The sequence below is a fragment of the Marmota flaviventris genome, chromosome 5 (genome assembly GCF_047511675.1).
Source record: "Marmota flaviventris isolate mMarFla1 chromosome 5, mMarFla1.hap1, whole genome shotgun sequence".
NCBI classification, from domain to species: Eukaryota; Metazoa; Chordata; class Mammalia; order Rodentia; family Sciuridae; genus Marmota; species Marmota flaviventris.
Window position 1 is genome coordinate 146,093,570 of NC_092502.1, and position 20,047 is coordinate 146,113,616.

Genomic DNA, 20,047 nt, shown 5'->3' on the forward strand with positions numbered 1-20,047 from the left:
AAAATTTTTTTTGAAAAAAGAGCTGGAAATGTAGCTCAGTGTTAAAATGCCCCTGGATTCAATCCCTCATATCAAAAATAGAAAAAAAGAAATGAATCCTACTCTAACTTTGTGAGCCAGGCACAGTGGCACATACCTATTATTCCCAGGTACTTGGAAGCCTGCAGCAAAAGGATCACAATATGAGGTCAACTTCAGCAATTTAACAAGACTCTGAAAATTTTTTTAAAAAGGGGGTGAGGCCCTCCGAGAATGTAACTCAATGGTATAGGGCCTCTAGGTTCAATCCCTATATTACTGTAATAAACAAATATTAATTTGTTCTTATTGTCTCGACACATTAAAAATACAGTAAATCAACATCACCCAATTAAATAAATATACACCTTCTTTTCACTTAAATTTTGGTTTCCCTAAACTAACAATAAATTTGAAAGAAAGTGTTTTAGCCAGGTAGGCATGATACCTCATTAGTTGCACAGATTCTACTTTTCCTGATTGAGTAAGTTAAATAAATGAATCTAATGAAGCTGAATACTCTTACAAACAAATGTGATTTTAATGGATGACAGAGATGAAGAGAGTCACAAATCAGACCAAGTATGCTTACTTTGAGGAGAAACAACGCTGACGACTGCTTGAGAAAACTCTGTTTGCTATTGGTTCTCGAATACTGAAAAGTATTTTTGGTTCTTCTGGACTGTACAGCAGTGATTCATTATATTCATTTGTTACTACAAAGGGGAAAAAAAAAAAAACAGTAGCACATTCAAAAAGGATAGTCACTTCTGAGAAGGGTAAAATGAAATATAAAGGCCATCCCCAATTTAAAAAGGCACTGTTCCAAAGGTCTGTTAGGTAGCAAGTTTCCTGGCACTTACAACATATATCCCACGAAAAGAACACCAAAAACAAAAGCCTTAGAAAAGCCTTAGAAATAAATATCAGGTTCCACAATTATTAGCCCACAGTACAATGGAAATAGATACAGTTTGGGGAGGGGGGGTGCTGGGGTAAGTTACTATAAAGCTAGTAATGAAGAAACAGAACTAGTTAGACACACTCAAAAATGTAACTCAAGTTGTCATATTCTCCTGACAAGTTCTTTCCAGAGCTCCATGTCAAAGAGTTGAGGTTAATACTCTTGATATAAAATTCAGTCTCAAACAATGATAGGCAACATGCTTTCTTCAATGAAACTGTCATTACTCAAGATATTTCTAGAAATCAGTAGGCCCTGCTTTCTCTCCATCCAAGAGGCACAGGAAGGTTGGCATGAAAAGTACAAGTGGTTAAAGACAACTGTATAAGATGGTGCAGTGGCACATGCCTGTGGTCCCAGCTACTCAAGAATCTAAAACAAGAGAATCACTTGAGCCCAGGAGTTTAAAGGCTACTATGGGCAGCACAGCAAGAAGCTCTTTATAAAAAAAAAAATAAATAAGGTGATGAGAAGGAGGAGGTTTGAGTGGGGGGTACACCTGTATAAAGAAATCAGGCTTGAAAGTAAGTTTAGTTGAGCACCATGTTAAAAAAAAAAAAAAAATCACAAGCCTGTCAAATAATCTACTTTTTTATGAAAATATAATCTGAATTACAAATACTCCTCAACTTAAAACAGAATTACATCTTATAAACCCACCATGAGCTAAAAATATTGTAAATTAAAATCACCTAACCCACTAAACATCATAGTGACACAGAATCTAGGGTATTAACTATTTCCTCTCCCAATCTTATAGCAAATAGGGAGCTGGAGCTCACTGTCATGGGAAAAGATCAATATTCAAAATTCAAAATACAGTTTCTCCTGAATGCACAACACTTTTGCATTATCAAGTTGAAAAACCATATTTGGCTCTTTAAAAACTTCATCTACCCACAAAAATTAAAATTGGCCTCCTTGGGAACACATCACATAAAACATGTTAGCTCTGACAGAAAATTCACAATAGTTCCAGGAACATCTGTCACAGGGATTGTATCACTGGCATTCACCACTACTTTTGAATAAGACAGTCAAATCTTCAAAGTAAAAACATCCATAAAGCTATTATATATTAAGATAAAAATATACATTTTATATATATAATTTATATGTCTGACATAACTTCAGTTTCACATATATTTTTTAGGTCTTTGACATATATTTGTACAAATTTATGAGGCACAATGTGATGCTCTGATTCATGTATACACTGGGTAGTGATCAACTCAGGGTAATTAACATATCTGTCACCTTAAACTTTTATCATTACTTTATGGTTATATTTTAAGTTAAATTATATAATTAAGAATTGATTATTATGGGTGTCTAATTTTCCTTCCTTTGATACACATTTAATGCTAATGCTAGTTGATAAACCACAATTAAAATAATCTTTTTGGTCTCAAATTCAAATAACAGAATCTTTTGTAAAGAGATGAAGCCATGAAAAGATAAACACAGACAAGGAAGAACCTTCCATAATGGCACACTGAATTAGGGCATGCCTTTCCTATTTGGAGGACATGAATTTTCCTATACCCCATTACATGTCTACAGTTCAATGTTTTGATATAAGAATTATATTTAGGGCTGTGGTTGTGACTAACTGGTAGAGCACTTGCCTAGTATGTGTGAGGCACTGGATTTGATTCTCAGCACCACATACAAATAAATAAAGGTCCATCAACATGTAAAAAAATATTTTTAAAAAAGGGTTATATTTCATAGTTGACAATATTCACAAAATAAAAGTCCAACTTTAATTTAAACTTTAAATGTAGTTATATTATTTAACTACATTTAAAAAGATGAATTAAAGAGCACGTTTGAATCCAAAAAAGTACTGTGCTTTCCTAATTGAACAATATTCCACATTGTCATTCTCAAAATTAATTCAAAACTAAATTGTTATTTATATTAATGATGAATATCATCTGTTACTGACCTTTCTCTACCAATTCTCTGTTTAATGGAAGATTCAAATTTCCTTGTCGTTTTGCTAATAAAAGAGAAAAAGGGAAATATCTTCATTAAATAGTTTATATCATATAATAACTAATACATATCATATATGCATTATATAGCATATAATAATCATGTTATAACATGTAATAGCTGTTTTGGTACTCACCAATATTTAAAACATCTTCCACAGCCTGAGTTGCAACCCTGTTAATATTGAATGACCTAGAAACAAAAATCACATAATTCTTTTTTGTATTAATTCTAAAAACATGCTTAACATGAAAAGTGAACAATCTACTCAATACACAAAGAATCCTTAGAAATTATTGTTACAAATGAACACAGTTAACAACTGACAATGTTTTGATATAGGTATTAGAAAAGAAGTATTCTCATATACTGTTAGGAATACAACAGCTACAGTTGGAAAGTAATTATGTACTATCAAACTTTAAAATGAACATACTTCTCAATCTAGCAATTTATCCTAAAATATACTTCAAAATATAATGTACTTGGATATATACAGGAAAACTTACTGAAGCACTGTTTATAACTGTAAAACAACTCAAATACACACCCAGAGGAAGGTGATGAAATAAATTATATTAGAGCTACTAGTTATATGATATTAAAAAGAACTGCTGAGTGTAGCTGTGCACTCCTTTAATCCGAGCTACTTGGGAGACTGAGGCAAGAGTATCGCAAGTAAGAGGCCAGTAACAATTTAGAAAAGTCCTAGACAATTTAAGGAGACCCTATCTCAAAATAAAAAAGATTGGGGATGTACCTCAGTGGTAAAGCACAAGAGAACAAGAGAGAGACAGACAGACACAGATGCAGTGAGAAAGAGAAACAAACCATCAATATGTGCTGATGTGGAAGGATAACTAAGATATTAAGTTAGAAAACAAGAGGCATTATAATAAGGTGTGTGTACATACTAGAGCTATGAAATGATAAATACTAACTTTTCACTATATATATCCTTTTGTACTATATAACATGTTACTTGAATAGTTTCCTCGAAGATGAGAAATGTACCTGTACAATGCCAAATTCTGTCACTTAAAAATAAATATTAGTACAAAATAGATAACCTTTTTTAATTTTTTTAAATGGACTTTTGTTTTATTCATTTATATGCAGTACTGGGAATTGAACCCAGTGCCTCACCCATGCTAGGCAAGCACTGTGCCACTGAGTCACAACCCCAGCTCCTAAAATAGATAACTTTTACAAATATTCCTGTCCTGACATTTATAAAGATCATAAGGAAAGGTTTTTTTAAAAATTCAGATAATTTAAACTTCTACTGCCTCATACTTCCTCTTACATGAACTTATGAACCAACATAACTTAAACTTAAATCAGTGGCTCTTAACTTCAGTGCAGGAATTACTCCCTAAACTCTCTAACTCTATACATTCACATTTGTATACAAATGTAAAAACACTTTGGATATTCAAGAAAAACTATAGATACACAAAAATTTACGTGTAAAATTTACACTCCAATTTCACATTCCAATCACACCAACTTCATTCTTGCCTCTCTACCTTCGCTCAGACTTTTGAATTACAATATATAATAGGCAAAAGACAGTGACTAGTATGTCCTTATAATAAAGACAATTTATAAGGAGTTTTTTTTAAGTCTTTTTAAAGTTTTTTTTAAGTCTTTATAAATTTCTAACTCCTCTGAATTACAACTAGATAAGATTATTTTCCTATGGTTGTAATCTAGACCTTAGTGAATTCATAACTATCTTTAGGAAAGAAAGACCAAGAGTATGCCTACACAGGTGTTAGCTAGGACACAACATACTTTTTGTTAGTTCTAAAATCTTCACCATTCTAAGAGTTCCCATTTGAAATCAGATATAACCTATAATAAATTGAACCAGGCATAATGACACACATCTGTAATCCCAGTGACTCAGGCGGCTGGGGCAAGAAGATCAGCCTCAACAAGACCTATATCAAAATCAAAATAAAAAGGACTGATGATGTTATTAATAAGGCACCCCTGGCTTTAATCCCCAGGTACAAAAAAATTTAAAAATTTACACAAGAAAATGGAAGGTAAACTGAGTAGCTTTTCTTCATCTGCTACTAATATTCCATGCACAGAAACACCTCTTCACTCTTATGTCTAATAGTGTAGAATGTATGGAGGAGAACTGGGAAGAGTCTTAAGAAGAAACTCTGAAACACTCTAGAGTATTTGTGAGAAACTAGATAATGTAATTATCACATACTTCCAAAGTATTTGTGGAAAATTAAATAATGTAATTATCTTGGCAGAGAACTGCAATAAGGGGAGAGCTCAGAGGCACTTGGTATGCAGGACAATCACTATACCCCACCCCTGTGGAACAATTTCTAGAAATGCAAAGATGAAATTCCCTGTAATTTTTTTCTTCCCTGGACACATAGTTAGGCTTTATTTTCTAGTCCCTCTGGCCAAATAATCACGTGACTGAGTTCTAGCTAAAAGAATCATGATAGATGACACTTCCAAGCCTGGCTCCCCAGTCTTCCAGGAAACCCTCCATGGTTTTCCTCGTCTTGTGGCTTGATATAGATGAGTACAGCGACTTCAAGAGCTGTGTCTAAAAGATGGCAGAGTTACAGAATGGAAGGAACCTGGCCCCCTATATAACCACTTGAAGGGGAGCTACCTGTCAATTAGGAATATCCACTCTGTACTTTATGAGAACAAGAAATAAACTTCTATTATATTAAACCACTGAGATTTGGAGTTTATTAGTTACATACAAAAAATTAGCTAACCTGAGTCCTACATTTCCACATTTCTTTTTGAAGACAAAGACTGAGGTCACTTAAGAAAACAAACTTTTCTCTATCAAGAATTAAAAGAAGAGCCAGACATGGTGGCGCATGCCTGTAATCCCAGTGGCTGGGGAGGCTGAGGCAGGAGGATCAAGAGTTCAAAGTCAGCCTCAGCAAAATCGAGATGCTAAGTAACTCAGTGAGACCCTGTCTTTAAATAAAATATACAATAGGGCTGGGGATGTGGCTCAGTGATTGAATGCCCCTGAGTTCAATCCCAGGTACCCCCACCTCAACAAAAAATTAAAAGAAGAGAACAAGAAATAGATTACACTGATCTTTGCTTTTCAATGTCTCCTTAGAACTTTGCAATTTAAAGTTAAGACTAGAATTTAAATACTGGCTTCAACATTTATTAGCTTCACAGTCGGGGGCAAGTCAATTAACTTCCAAGGCATTTTATATTGTTAAATTAAAATCATATACGTTGAGAGTATTTATGAGAAATTAAATAACGTAACTAACTACCTTGGAACCAAAAAAGTGCTCAGAAATAGAAGTGTGCTAAAACATCAGGATATATAGAAATGTCTAGCTTTCCCCCCAACCCCTATGACCCTTGGGGCTTCTCTTCTCCCTTGCCATTTTATTAAGAGAAGATCAAGCATAGCAAAAAAAAAAAAAAAAAAATCATCAGAAATGGGAAGGAGGAGGCAGAACATGTAGGAAGAAACAAGTTATATAGGACAAAGAGCCTCTAAGGTGACAGGAATAGGATAGAGTTAAGAGAGCTCTATTAAAGCATAGGTGATAATAGGTTTTAATAAGCAGTGCAGAGAAGGCTGAAATTCTAAACTAAATCTAACTTATTCAAATGCAACACAGACACAGGACTCAGACTAACAGGTGCATGTAAAGGGTGAGCATTGCAGCGGTTGTCATTCTTTATATTCTTCTCATTACTGGAAATTGGAAAACTAAAACTATCAAAATTACACTCCAGGGCAGAAAGTCAAAGTCCCACTGCCTTTAGCAAAAGCACTATTTCACCAAGATTTGCAAGCTTATCTCAACAATTCTTCAATAAAACTGCTATGGTTTGAATACATCCCCCAAATTCATATATCAGAAACTTAATCCCAGTGCAACAATGTTGAGCTTTAAGAGGTGATCATATCTAAGGCTCTGCCCTCACAAGTAGGTTAATACTGTTACCTCAAGGGTGGGTTCCTGATAAAAAGATGAATTCAGTCCCCTCTCTATCACCCTTCTACCTTCCATTATGGAATAACACAGCAAAAAAGCTCTTACCAGATTTCAACATCTTGATATTGAACTTTACAGCTTCTATAACTGTGAGAAATAGAGCTATTCATTATAAATTACCCAGTCTATGTTGTTCTGTTACAATAAAACAAAATGGACCAAGACAACAACCTAAAGACTCATCCTTCAATTGTGTGGCCTCTGGAGATGGCTTAGAACCCCTCTTCTTCTCTACTTAAAAGCTGACTCTCCTTTATAAGGTAGCACAATTAACAGTGATACAGTGAAAAAAGCACTGGTTTTTTAGTCAAGCACACCTGTGCTTGCATCAAAGTTCTGAAAGGAGTTACATGACTTTGGGCCTTAACATTTATCCTTGCTAAGCTTACCATCTTCCTTTATAAAAGGGAGATATTACTGTATCTTTTTAAGACTTCTATAAGAATTAATGCATGAAAAGCATCTAGTACAGTACAAAGTAGCAAGGGCTAAATAACTGACAGCTTGTATTATAATGCATAGACTATAAACTTACAGAATCAAAGCAGTTCAGAAGTAATATTATTGCACCTGTTCCATTTCTCTCATCTTGCAGGTAAGGAAATGTGTATGGTTGCAAAGCTAGATAGCAGTTTAACCAGCACTCCTAACTCACAGGCAAGTACTTTTTTAATTATGACACAATTCACATTCTTATGGATAAGAATACTGGGGGAAAAGAGAAAGAACCTGGGGAACTACTTCTAATTCTTACTCCAATATTCAACAAGTGCCCACCATGTTCAATAGAAACTGCTGCTATGACAAATGAAAGCAGTTAGTTGCAATGTTTCCAATTTAATCTATGAGAAAGTCATAAAATAATTTTATATGGGATATTAGATGATTAAATTTTTCTTTAAATAACTATGGAAAAAGTAATTTTAGAAATGTTCCTCTCAACTAGCCCTCAGGAAAATGAAATGTTAAACTATCTTTTAAAATAATACTTATTTTTCCCAAAATATTATTTTATTTGGCAACAACTAAGTTTTTCCTTAAAAGATACAAAGTTACTTAATGTGACAAATGATATAATAAATGAAATTATACAATATCTGAAAATTACTTCAAAATACCATGGGATAGAAGACATAGGTCAGGCTAGTACACAGAGGAAACAACATTGGGCATTAGTTGATAATTACTGAACTGCCTAATGGATACATGGGGATTCATTACACTACTTTGTCTACTCTTACATCAACTGAAAATTTTCTACAACAAAAAGTTTTAAAAGTCATATTGAAAAAGTAGGCAATAAAACTCTAAATTAAACCATCCAAACTTAAAATCAATTTGATAACACTGGTTTAACTATTATTGTGAGCTTATAGTCATTTATTCGAAAAAAAATATTTGAGTAAATATATATTAGGCACTATGTACACACACACACACACACACATACACACACACACACATACACACACACACAGGAAAACAACAGTCGTCACCATCTCAAATCCCTGAAGTTGTTCAAACTATCTGGGTATTAGCATATTAGATTACTAAGAATGTGACAGATGCCATAACAGCACTATGAGAGAAGTGCTAGGGAAGGACAAAAAGGGGATTAATTCATTGTGCTTATGAAAGGAACTGTGTGTTGATGAAGATTCCATAAGGAGAATGAAGACTGGATTTTTTAGCTAGTGGATGCAAAGTTGAGAGTGCTCAGACATTCAAAGTAGGAAAAACTTGCATTGAGCAAAAACAAAAAGGCAAGAGAGAACAAAATATGTGCTGAGAATTGCAAATAGCCTGTGGTATCTGCAGCTAGTGATGAGTAGGGGTAAGGGCAGGAATAAGGCCAGTAAGGTACCCATGGCCACATTTTATAAGCCTTTACATGACAACTAAAGTAATATGAACACAGTCAGGGGTCAATGAAAAGTTTTAAGGCAGAACACACAGAGGCAAATCTATCTACACTTTAGAAGTTACTACTCTGTTAATAGTGTGTAGAGGACAATCAGAAGAATAAAAGATGAGACACCAAAGACATCCACTAAAAAGATGGGGGCCTGGACAAAAGAAGCTGCAGTAGGAACTGAAAAAGATGAGCAAATATTTGGAATATGCAATGAGCTGGATTAGAGACGAGGCTGTACAGAGAGGGGAATGAAGAATGGGAAGACAGAAAGGTCAGAGCAAGGTTTTGAGAAGTGATGTTTTTTCTCTGGAGCATAGAGATGGTTAAATACTGATGGTATTAAGCAACACAGGGAACATGGAAAGAAAAACTAAGTTCAGTTTTAAATGTGTTGGATTTGATGTCTACTTACATTCTATCTAGCAAATAATTTTAGAATATGAGTATGTTCTTGGGAAAGAAGACAGTCACAAATATGTTTGGGTGGCATCTGCATGTTTCCTTTGGTTTGAAACAGGGTCTCTGTTACCCAGGTTGGCCTCAATCTCCTGGGCTCAAGAGATTGAGATCTTCCTACCTCAGCTTCCTTAAGTCGCTGGGTCTACAGGTATCCAGCTCCCAGCCTCTTTTTGTATTATACTTTGTGTTCATTTACTATTTAAAATATTCTTAACATTTAAAAAGTATATAATATCCCAAACCACTTCCCATTTCCTTTTATATCTTTGTAAACCTAGTGCGGTAGGCCCAATAATGACCAATACAAGTTGCAGGCATAACCTAAGAAGTCTAGGCAGGACTACTAGACCCAGGTGGTGAGTGAATCAGAAACTGGGCCAAACCTACACAATAACACCAGCTACCTCTTAAGCACCAGAGACCTTAGATGCCCCACTATGAGGTGCCAAATAAGTTACATCACTTAAAATGTTTCACAAATCTTGATAAGCAACATCCCAAACTACTCACCAGGCCTTGGATCCCGTTCCAGTACACAAATTGAGCCCTGAGCTCTTCTGTTTTTCCCACGGGCCATCATCAACTGAAATTTCGTAGTAGGATGCCCTATGAATTGATAATATAAAACTGTTTGCTAAGTTTATGATTCACAATAAAGAAATAAATAGTCTTCTTCAGAACTGATAAATTCTAAGTAAGTAAGTCAACTTAGCCAAGACATATCTTATTTAGTAGGCACATCTCTCAGGTACTAGTTCCAATTTATGTGAAAAAAAGTTATAAGGAAAAAAAATTGCATGTCTGCATGTCTTTCTGATCCATATTCTCCTTTCTATCTTTAATATTTCAAACAGGGGCTATACATTTTTAGCTAGCATTGCTGCTACTGCTCTTATGAAATCTAACACAGCTTCATATCAGGATTCAAAAAAGAAAATAACATTCTTAGGTAAATTTCATTCTTGATGGTTAGTCCTTGATATATCTAAATCTGTAATTTTTTGAGTTACTAATGGCTTCTGTTAAACTTGTTTCTTAAGTTATATGCTAATACACCACCTTTTAAATTGGTAACAGTTAAAGTTGTAAAGAAAAATTTCAACCAATTCTCTATTAGCAGACAAAACTAAGAAAAAAATTACAACTGTAATTTCAAAAAGATTATATTTCTTAGAACACTGTATAACTATGAAATCAAATGGGTTTCCTGACACTACCAAAAGTGATACTATTCTTTAACTCCATGCATACGTAAATGATTTAAAATTATGCAAAGAACTTCTGAAATGTGTAAAAGCCTATTTTGTAAATTATCTTAAAATAATGGTGTCAACACTAAATTATTTTCAGCAAATACAAATGTTAAATCTTAATAACAACTTTTCAAAATAATGACAATGATTAGACATGATTGCAAACACTAACACTCTGGATGATTTATCACTTACTCTAACCCTTTCAAATTTCTCCTGCAATCTCTTCATTTGTGGTGGTTTTACATAATACAACCTTTTCATTTTTTTCTCTGAAGTTATCATTTCTTATAAAAAAAATAGCACACCTACTATGCACATTTAACCTATTTCATAGTTTTGTTACATCTTCCTAGAAAATTCATGTTAGAAGCCTATTATGTACAGACAAGCCAAATCCAGAGAAATGGTTGCTACTATGCTAGAATCAAGTAGAAACAAGAAATTAGAAGTAAGTTGGGGTAGAAGAGAAGTACAAGGGGAGAGAAAGAAAAGCAAGTTGGGTAAGAGATGCTGAGTCAAAAAAATGAGCAAATTTAGTGTCATTCTCACATGCAGGTTTATTGAGATTAGTCAATTTAAAGAATTTTTGTTTTGGGGAAATTATTTTTTTAAGGCAGCAATAAAACTCACAGTCCCTTTAGAGTGGGTATACTTCTTCTTAAATTGTCCACTGCTACAGCCCAAGAATAAGACATTCTAGGTTAGAACAAATAAGAGAAAAGAAAAAAGAGATTGGGCTTTTAAAATGTTCTTAAATCTAAGAACATTATAAATGAGGCAGGAATAATATTGCTGCACTTCATATTTTCCAAGTGAAGTACTTAGGTTTTTGGAACATAGTAAAGCCTCAACATAGGGTCTGGAATCTGAAATAATGGGCTTACATAAAAATTCCAACACTAACTAATGATATAACCTTGGGCAATTTATTTTAACCTTCCAAATTTTAATTTCTTTTCAGTGATAAATTCGACTACCTTTCTCATAGGGTTTTTGTAAGCATTAATGAGATAACAAACAATACACAGCTTGATACATAGCAGACATCCAATAAATGGTCATTTTTTCCCTATAGCTCTTACATCACAGAATCTTTAAAAGTAAGTTTTAATACCCCAATATTTAACCAAGTTCAATAGTATCAGAAACCAACTCACTGCTGCCCTTATCTTAGTAAAGATAGTAAAGAGACATTATCCTTGGGACTTCACTGCCTCCCCACATATATCATCTAGTCCCAGGTTTTTCCTTTTATAAGTTATTTTTTAGTTAAGTACAATGAATAAAGCAATGCTAGTTGAAGCTTGAAGCAGTTAACCATAAATCATTAAATACACAAACAGAATAAAATAAGCCATCAAGTGGCTTGCATAGACAAAGCATAAATTCACAAGACATTTTACCTTTGTCATCTATTTAATTTAATGGACTTTCTCCAATATCACTTGAAGTTGTTGCTGTCTTATGTGTTGGCAATAATAACCAGATTATATCACTAGTTATGGTTACATTTTCTCCTCCTCTCTTTTATCACATAATACTTACTATTCATCTTCATATTGATTCAAACTTGATATATAACCAAAGAAAACAATTTCTATATAGCATAGACCTTACTATGTTAAAAATATACTAACATGTAAAAATGTATTTAAGTTTATTTCCTTGAAGAATAAGGTTTACTTTTAAGACTTTTAAAAATTATATATTTTTCACCCTCCAAAAAATTAAAATACTACCAATGACTTGCACATTGTATCCCCAATGACTAGCACATTGTACATAACAGGTACATGATATATTTTTGATGGATAAATTTGATATTACATACAACAAAAAAATAACAATTCAAAAAGATTATTCAAATCATCCTGCTGACTTAGGTTGTTTTGTTTTTGGTATAGAGATTGAACCTTGGGGCACTTTACCACTGGGTTATATCCTTTGCCCTTATTAAATAAATAAATAAGCTTAATTCTTTTTACTATAACTTGAGTTGATAATAAAGCTATTTACTATTGTCTACAATGTGGATATATTTTAGTTAGACAAATTTTTCTCGTCATAACTAAACTCTTTTTACAAAAGTAGATGGCTTGAAACAAAAGAATTACTAAAAATTCCATGAATTTAGAAAGTTAGGGAATCAATTACACAGCCCCTAAATAGTCACAGGGTTCTGGTAGCAGTAAGTGGGACATAAAACACATACTAATCTTCTTTCCCTAACTTACTGATATCTATAAAAATGATAGGGTCTAAAGTACTGTCAGGTTCTAAAGTACTACCAAAATTTATATTAACTTTACATTATATAAGTCAATTTTTAGCTGGTTAATAAATACATGTCATGCAAAAAATAGTAAAAATAATAAATTGACAAATAAGCCTAAATCACACTTAGGTCCCATACAAGAAATTTTATTGTTAGGAAAGTACATACTATATTTTTATACTACTAATGAGGAACCATATTAACTTTAATTTTTCTTACTAATGATTATGATTTTGAACTGTATTATGATTTGGATGGTGTTCCCCAAAAGCCAAGAAGGCTTAGAGAAGAAATGATTGGGCTATTAGAACTTTAACCCAATCAGCAAATTAATCCCCCTGATAGGATTAACTGGGTGGTAACTGAAGACCGTTCGGGTATAGCTAGAGGTCGGTCTTTGGGGGCTTGTATTTGGGGTATGCATTTTATATCTGAGGAGTGAAGTCCCTCTGCTTCCTGATCATCATGTGAGCTGCCTTCCTCCACCACACTCTTCTACCATGTTGCTCTGCCTCATCTCAAGTCCCCAAGGAAAGGAGCCAGCAGTCTATAGATTGGGACTTCTGAAACCCATAAGCCCTCAAATAAACTCTTCCTCTTCTACAGTTGTTCTTTTAGTCACAGAAGTGGAAAAGCTGACTAAAACAGAAACTAGTACCAGGAGTGGGGTTGTTGCTGTAATTAACCTGACCATGTGGTTCAGAAGCTTTTGGAGCTCTTAGAATTGGTGGGAGGAATTTTGAGATGCTTAGTAGTACAAGCTGGAAATGGTTTAGACTCTTGTAAGCAGAGCTTAATTTCTACTTCTGGTGGGTTCTCAGAAGACCAGAATACCTACAGGACCAAGGACAGTAAAGACAGGGCTCAAGAGGAATCAGAGGAGGACTCTATTGGAATTTGGAGTAGAAGCCATTCATGTTATGCTCTGGCTGAAAAGTTGCCTGCATTTTGCCCGTGTGCTGAGACTATATGTGAGGCTGATTTTTAAAGCAAAGGACTCCTTACTATGGTGGAAGAAATTCCTAGACAGCATAGCAGTCAGGTGGTGGCATGGATATTGCTGGCAGATTGTAGCCAAATTTATTGTGATAATCAGGAGAAGAAAGCAGAGAAAAAAGATTTGAAAAACTTAGACTTGAAAGGTGGGTCACTGGGGGTGTGCCTTTGGGGTATGTTTTTGTATCTGGCGAGTGGAGTCTCTCTCTACTTTCTAATCATCATGTGAGCTGCTTTGCTCTACCACACACTCTGCTGCCAGGATGTTTAGCCTCACCTTGAGCCCCAAGGAATGGAGCCAGCTGTATATCGACTGAGACCTCTTAACCTGTGAGCCCTCAAATAACTTTTCCTCCTCTACAATTGTTCTGGTTGGGTCTTTTAGTTACAGCAGTGAAAAAGCTGACTAAAGCAAACTATCAATATAATTTTCTTCAAATGTGTTACACTAAAAAGAACACATTACCACCTAGGTAGCATTCTTGTCAATAATGCCTTATCTGAATCTTATCATGAAGTGAAAACAAAATTATACAAATAAAAAAGAAAAAAATGGTAATTCTGCAAACCAGCTGGCTTAGACTACTCTAAATTATTAATATCATAAATGACAAAACAGGTGGGGCTAAGGAGCTATTTTTAATTTTAAAGGACTACAAATGAGCAGATGCAATATGTGATTCTTAATTGGATCTTGGATAAAGCCAAGCAAACAAACAAATCAACTTTAAGACACTAAGACCAATTAATGGAGAAATTCTCTATTATTTGAGAAAGGTCTTTCTATATGACCCAGGTTGGCTTCAAACTCCTAAATTCAAGCAATCCTCCTAACTCAGTCTTCCAAGTAGCTGGGACTATTGGCATATGCCATTGCACTCAGCTCTAGTGGAAAAATTTAATATGGAATATCTATAATATAGAATATTATACCAATTGCAAATATACACTTACTACATCCCTCATTAAATATTTACAAAGCACCTAATATAATAAAGATACTGGGAAGTATTAAAGAAACCTGATACTGTTTAATGTAGGGTTTCACAAATTTTTCTGGTCATGAACCTTTCTTTTCCCTTAATATGTATCAATAGGTATGATGGTTTGGGGAAAATTTTCATTAAATAATTTCTACTACTTATACAGTATTAATTATTCACAAATCTTAGTCAACTTTTGGACATTAATATCCAAAAAGTACTAACATATTAAATTATATAATCAAGATCATGGGTTTAAAAATACCTGGATGATAGACTCTCCCCAATAAAGACTTCATTTAGAGCTCTCACTGGCAAAAGTTGGGGTCCTGAAGTCTCCGACCCTGCAGTAATAGGAAGGAAAAAAATTACCAAGAGAGCTCCTTGAATTTTAGAAGTATTATAATAAAAATTTGTAAAACATTAAAAATTTACAGTTTTAATAAAATCATATTACCTATTACAGTTAACATATAAAGTAAATATCTTAAAGTATACAAAATATAAACCTTAAAGTCATCTAACCTTATACCAAACAAATGAAGCTTCTGTTTCTCCAGACTAAACCTTATTTATTCTTGAAACAACTTTTCCAGAGTAATAAAATACATTAATTCAATTCACAGTCCTTGTCACAGCTTTATACCCTGCAAGTTTCAGAGGTAAAACTGACCAAGTAGAGCTGTGGTTATAGCTCAGTGGCACAGCACTTGCTTAGTATGTGTGAGGCACTGGGTTTGATCCTCAGTACCACATAAAAATAAATAAATAAAATAAAGGTATGTAAAAAAAGGCAAATATATATTTTTTAAAAAACTGACAAAGTACACCTAAAGAAATGCCATCTTGGATTTAGGTATCAAATTACATGCACGGTTCATGTTAGAAACCAAACTAGAAATGGAAGAATAAAATCAGTTATTTTGTTTTTCAAATAAAACCTCAAAAAAGGTTTTTAGCTACAAAAGCATCATAGAAACACTACAAAATCTCCCTTCAGGACTCCTAAAACATGTCATCTTTTATTTTTTAAAATCTATAAGGCTGTGTGCTTGGTTTAAGTAATTTTCCTTGATGATTATTTAAGCATCACTCCATCCCAGAAAACTCCAAAAGATTTTTAGCGTTTTTTTTTTTTTGGATCAAACTTGAGATTATTACCTTCAAGAGTCTCCCCTTAACTTCATCAGTTTCCAAATAGAAATGCCAATCTTATCTTCTCAATGTCACAAATAGCAGATTTATTGCACTCAAGTATCACACAATAGACAAGTACCATGTGGCAAGTTCACTTTTCTGTCTCTTCTACCATTTTTCCTAAGTCCATACTTAAAAGTCAATCCCTTTGTGGTAGGCAGCCTCTAAGATGGTCCCCAATGTATCAGGCCTCCTGGTATTCAGACCCTTGTGAATACACCTACTCTCCTACATCAAAAAACAGGGTTGTCCAAACTGACAAATAGAATATGGCAGGTTGGCAGATTAGGAAAGAGGACACTGGCTTCTACATTGGCCCCTCTCTCTCAGCTCACTTGTTTAGGGAAAGGTGTGCAACAAGCAGCCCTCCGGAGATGCAAATGTGCTAAGGAACAGAAGCCACATGCTAACAGGTGATAAACTGGGAAGCCGATTCTCCAGTCCTAATCCCATCTTCAGACCCTAAACCAAAACTACCCAGTCAAGATGCTCCTGGATTCCTGACCCTCACAATCTACATAAGATTATAAATATTTAAAATACTAAATGTTCCGATGATTTGTTACACAGCAATAGACAACAGATACTAATACACAACAGATACTGAATACACTAATAAAGCACCAATGTCACCAAAAACAGTCACTGATCTATTCTCCTCTGACTGGCTAGCATAATTTTATATTTTTATATTTACTAAAGAGAACACCAATTATATTTTTCTTATTTAACTATTCCTTCAAATACAAAATATTGTTATTACAATACAAACAATCTTTTGAGCACCTGCTATTTGCCTAAATTATCAGTTTGAACTCATACTACAGTAGACAAAGTTTGACACAAATGGCTATATGAAAAGACTTTATGCTTTATCAAATCTGACTGCACTTAAGACTGTAAAACAGGCTAATTTTTGAAACCATCTTAATTTGCTACTAGATATATTCATGACTTCCTGAAAGTTTCACAAATGTAAAACACTAAAATTTATTGTTTAAATTTTTTTGGTTTATTTGGTATTGGGGATTGAACCCAGGGGCACTATACCTCTGAGCTACATGCTCAGTCCCTTTTTTTTTTTTTTTTTAATTTTTGAGACAGACAGGGTCTCACTAAATTGCTTACGGCCTCACTAAACTGCTGTGGCAGGCCTCAAACTTGTGATCCTCCTGCCTTACCCTCCCATCCCCCCAGTCACTGAGATTACAAGTCTGTGCCACTTGCCCCACTTAAATTCTTTTTCTTTAAATAAGGTAATTGAAAGAATTTGTTTTAAACTTCCAACTGCCTACAAATTTCCTACACGTATTCAAAAGTGAGTAGTAACTAATAAATTTGAACTGTGGGAACCATATATGTTTTTAAATGTGATCTTGACTTTCCCTATTCCTATTTTCCCTAATTTTCATCTCCATATTAACATTTTTACTGTATGTGCTTGCTGAGTGGACATCTTAAAACTTTTGTCAAATCAAATGATGGAGAGAATAAAATTACTTTATGTTTCATTAATCATCTAATTCTTCCTATATTTTCTTTCATGCTAAGTGACTACCAAACTTTACCTAATCACAAAACTGTCCGTCTATAACTTGTTTCAATAGGACATGAGTCCAAGAGAATGAATTATGAAGTTTTAAACTCCATTTTTTACTATAGAAATGTTAAACTTGTGACAAGAGACTACCACACAGTAATTCTCTCACATTCTCATACTGCTAGATTTTATTTCCACATCAGCTCACACTGGGTTGGAGCCCTGAGCAGGTAATGGCCAATGGAATATGGGCAAAGTGATGAAAAGGCCTGGCTCTTAAAACTTTCTTAAGCTCCTTCATCCTGCCTAGATTCTTCACCCAACAAAAAAAAACAGAGGGTACAATAGAAACTCAGAGGCCTTAGAATATAGCAGGAAGCACAATTTGGAAGGAGCCTGGATTGCCTAAACACCTCTCAGTGTTTGATCTAGAAATAAAATGATCTAGAAATAAATAAATATTGCATTAATCCACAAATATATCAGGTATTGTTTGTCAAAACAATTCACCTCTCTAATTAGTACAACCAGCCTAGAAAATAAGAAAATTACTAAATTATTAATTTATAGGGTACATTGTCATGTACTTTTTAAAAAAAAATTTTTTTTAATTCTTTTTTTGAGTGGGTGGTATTAGGGACTGAACCCCGAGGCCCTTTACCACTGAGCTACAATGCCCAGTCCTTTTTATTTTTTATTTTGAAGACAGGGTCTCACTAAGTTGCTAACGATGGTCTTGAACTTGCGATCCTCTTGTCTCAGCTTCCCAAACCACTGGCTCGGATTACCCAGTTCTTGTATTATTTTTTTTATTTTGAACATTTTTTCTCTTCTTTTTGTACAACTCCCATTAATCAGATGTGAACATCCTGGACGTAAATTTATATGTACTTGTTTCTATATATGAACTACTTAGTTTATAAACTAAATCCACTGAATCTGAGGTGGGTATCTAAGTAGTGAATCTCTGTATATCAGTGTACATATTTTTTAAAATTAAATGACTACTGATGAAAAGGGCCAATTCACCATCTTTTGAATACAGCAGTAACTTCTTTCAGTGAGTGAAAAGTAAAATATCTATGATTTTAAAATATTAATAGTTACTAATGGTTTTTAACAACCATAGCAAGAATTCACAAGGATATAATTTCTTTAAAATTTTCTTAAAAATCAAGTGGGGTTTTATTTGAGGGAAAAAAAAATCACTTTTTCCCTTCTCTTACCGGCAACTGAACCCAGGGGTGTTTTGGCACTAAGCTATATCCCCAGTCCTTTTTATTTTTTCATTTTGAGACAGTCTCACTAAATTGCTGAGGCTGGCCTGGAACTTGGGATCCTCCTGCCTCAGAATGAGTCACTGGGATTACAGGAGTGAACCAGTACACCTAGCAAAAATTATACACTTTACAAGCTTGTTAGACTATAAATCTATAAACTACCATGAAAAAGCTCTGAAAGAAAATAAAAAGGATATAAACATCAGGTAGCATGACAGAGCAGAGACAGAAAGCAAGAAAGTAAAATATAGATTCCTGATAAGTTTACCCAGAAAAATGAAACATTGGAGGAAAAAAGTATCTTTTTATACAGTCTACAAATATTTCTCTTGGGATCTTCCTGCACCAGGAGAATCTTACAATTTCTGGAAAACTAGAAAAATTTAGCTAAATAATAATCCATAAATTAGCTCACAATTGAGAATTCACCTTAACCCTTATATAAAAAAGGTACAAATTACCTTCCCTTTATATTCTCCTTAAAATACTTCAAATGCAAATCTTAAAGCTGGAATGCAAATTTTCCCAACAAAAAGTGTGGTTTTATTTTGTTTAGGTACAGCAATTGAACCCAGGGGCACTTAATGACTGAGCCATGTCCCCAGCCCCTTTTTTTATTTTTTATTTTGAGACAGGGTCTTGCTAAGTTGCTTAGGGCCTCCAATTGCTGGGCTGGCTTTGAACTTGTAATCCTCATGTCTCAGCCTCCCAAATACAGGGATTACAGGCTTGAGCCCCTGTGCTGAGCTAAAAGGTTTTATTTAATAATAACAGTAACTATGGTAAATGTACCTTAAGGTATAATATGAAATTTTCTCCAGATTAGCTCATTTTATATCACTGCTTTTTCTTTTCTCTTGACATTTCAAAGAGTAAGTCCAAAGATCTTCCCTTAAATATCAACTATTCATTTAGGTATTTCATAATCTTTCCCTGATCTAGTTTTTAAACCTGTTCCAGAAAACATTTTCTCTAGAAATATGCTATATTTCTTACTCTGGATTTTAATTACAATAAATTTTACAGCAGAAGGACTTCACTGTACTTCCTTAAATATTGTCAGGGGCACTAAGTTAACTATAAATTATACCCCATAGAATTAGAAGTCAAAAGAACCAGAAGTTAAATATTG

General features: G+C 34.0%; 1 protein-coding gene across 3 annotated transcripts in view; it reads right to left on the bottom strand.

The window, feature by feature from the left end:
* The window catches only part of Nadk2 (NAD kinase 2, mitochondrial), a 46,952-nt gene that overhangs the window by 3,437 nt on the left and 23,468 nt on the right, over positions 1-20,047 (bottom strand). For 2 of the 3 annotated variants that reach the window (XM_071612665.1, XM_071612666.1), the window contains exons 7-12: positions 15,164-15,242; positions 11,275-11,340; positions 9,899-9,994; positions 3,120-3,175; positions 2,934-2,987; positions 611-734 (exon numbers count right to left, since the gene is read on the bottom strand). In XM_071612665.1, coding sequence (XP_071468766.1) covers positions 611-734; positions 2,934-2,987; positions 3,120-3,175; positions 9,899-9,994; positions 11,275-11,340; positions 15,164-15,242 — 475 coding nt within the window. The remainder of the gene's footprint in view (positions 1-610; positions 735-2,933; positions 2,988-3,119; positions 3,176-9,898; positions 9,995-11,274; positions 11,341-15,163; positions 15,243-20,047) is intronic. The other variant, XM_027936310.2, reaches the window with a different exon arrangement.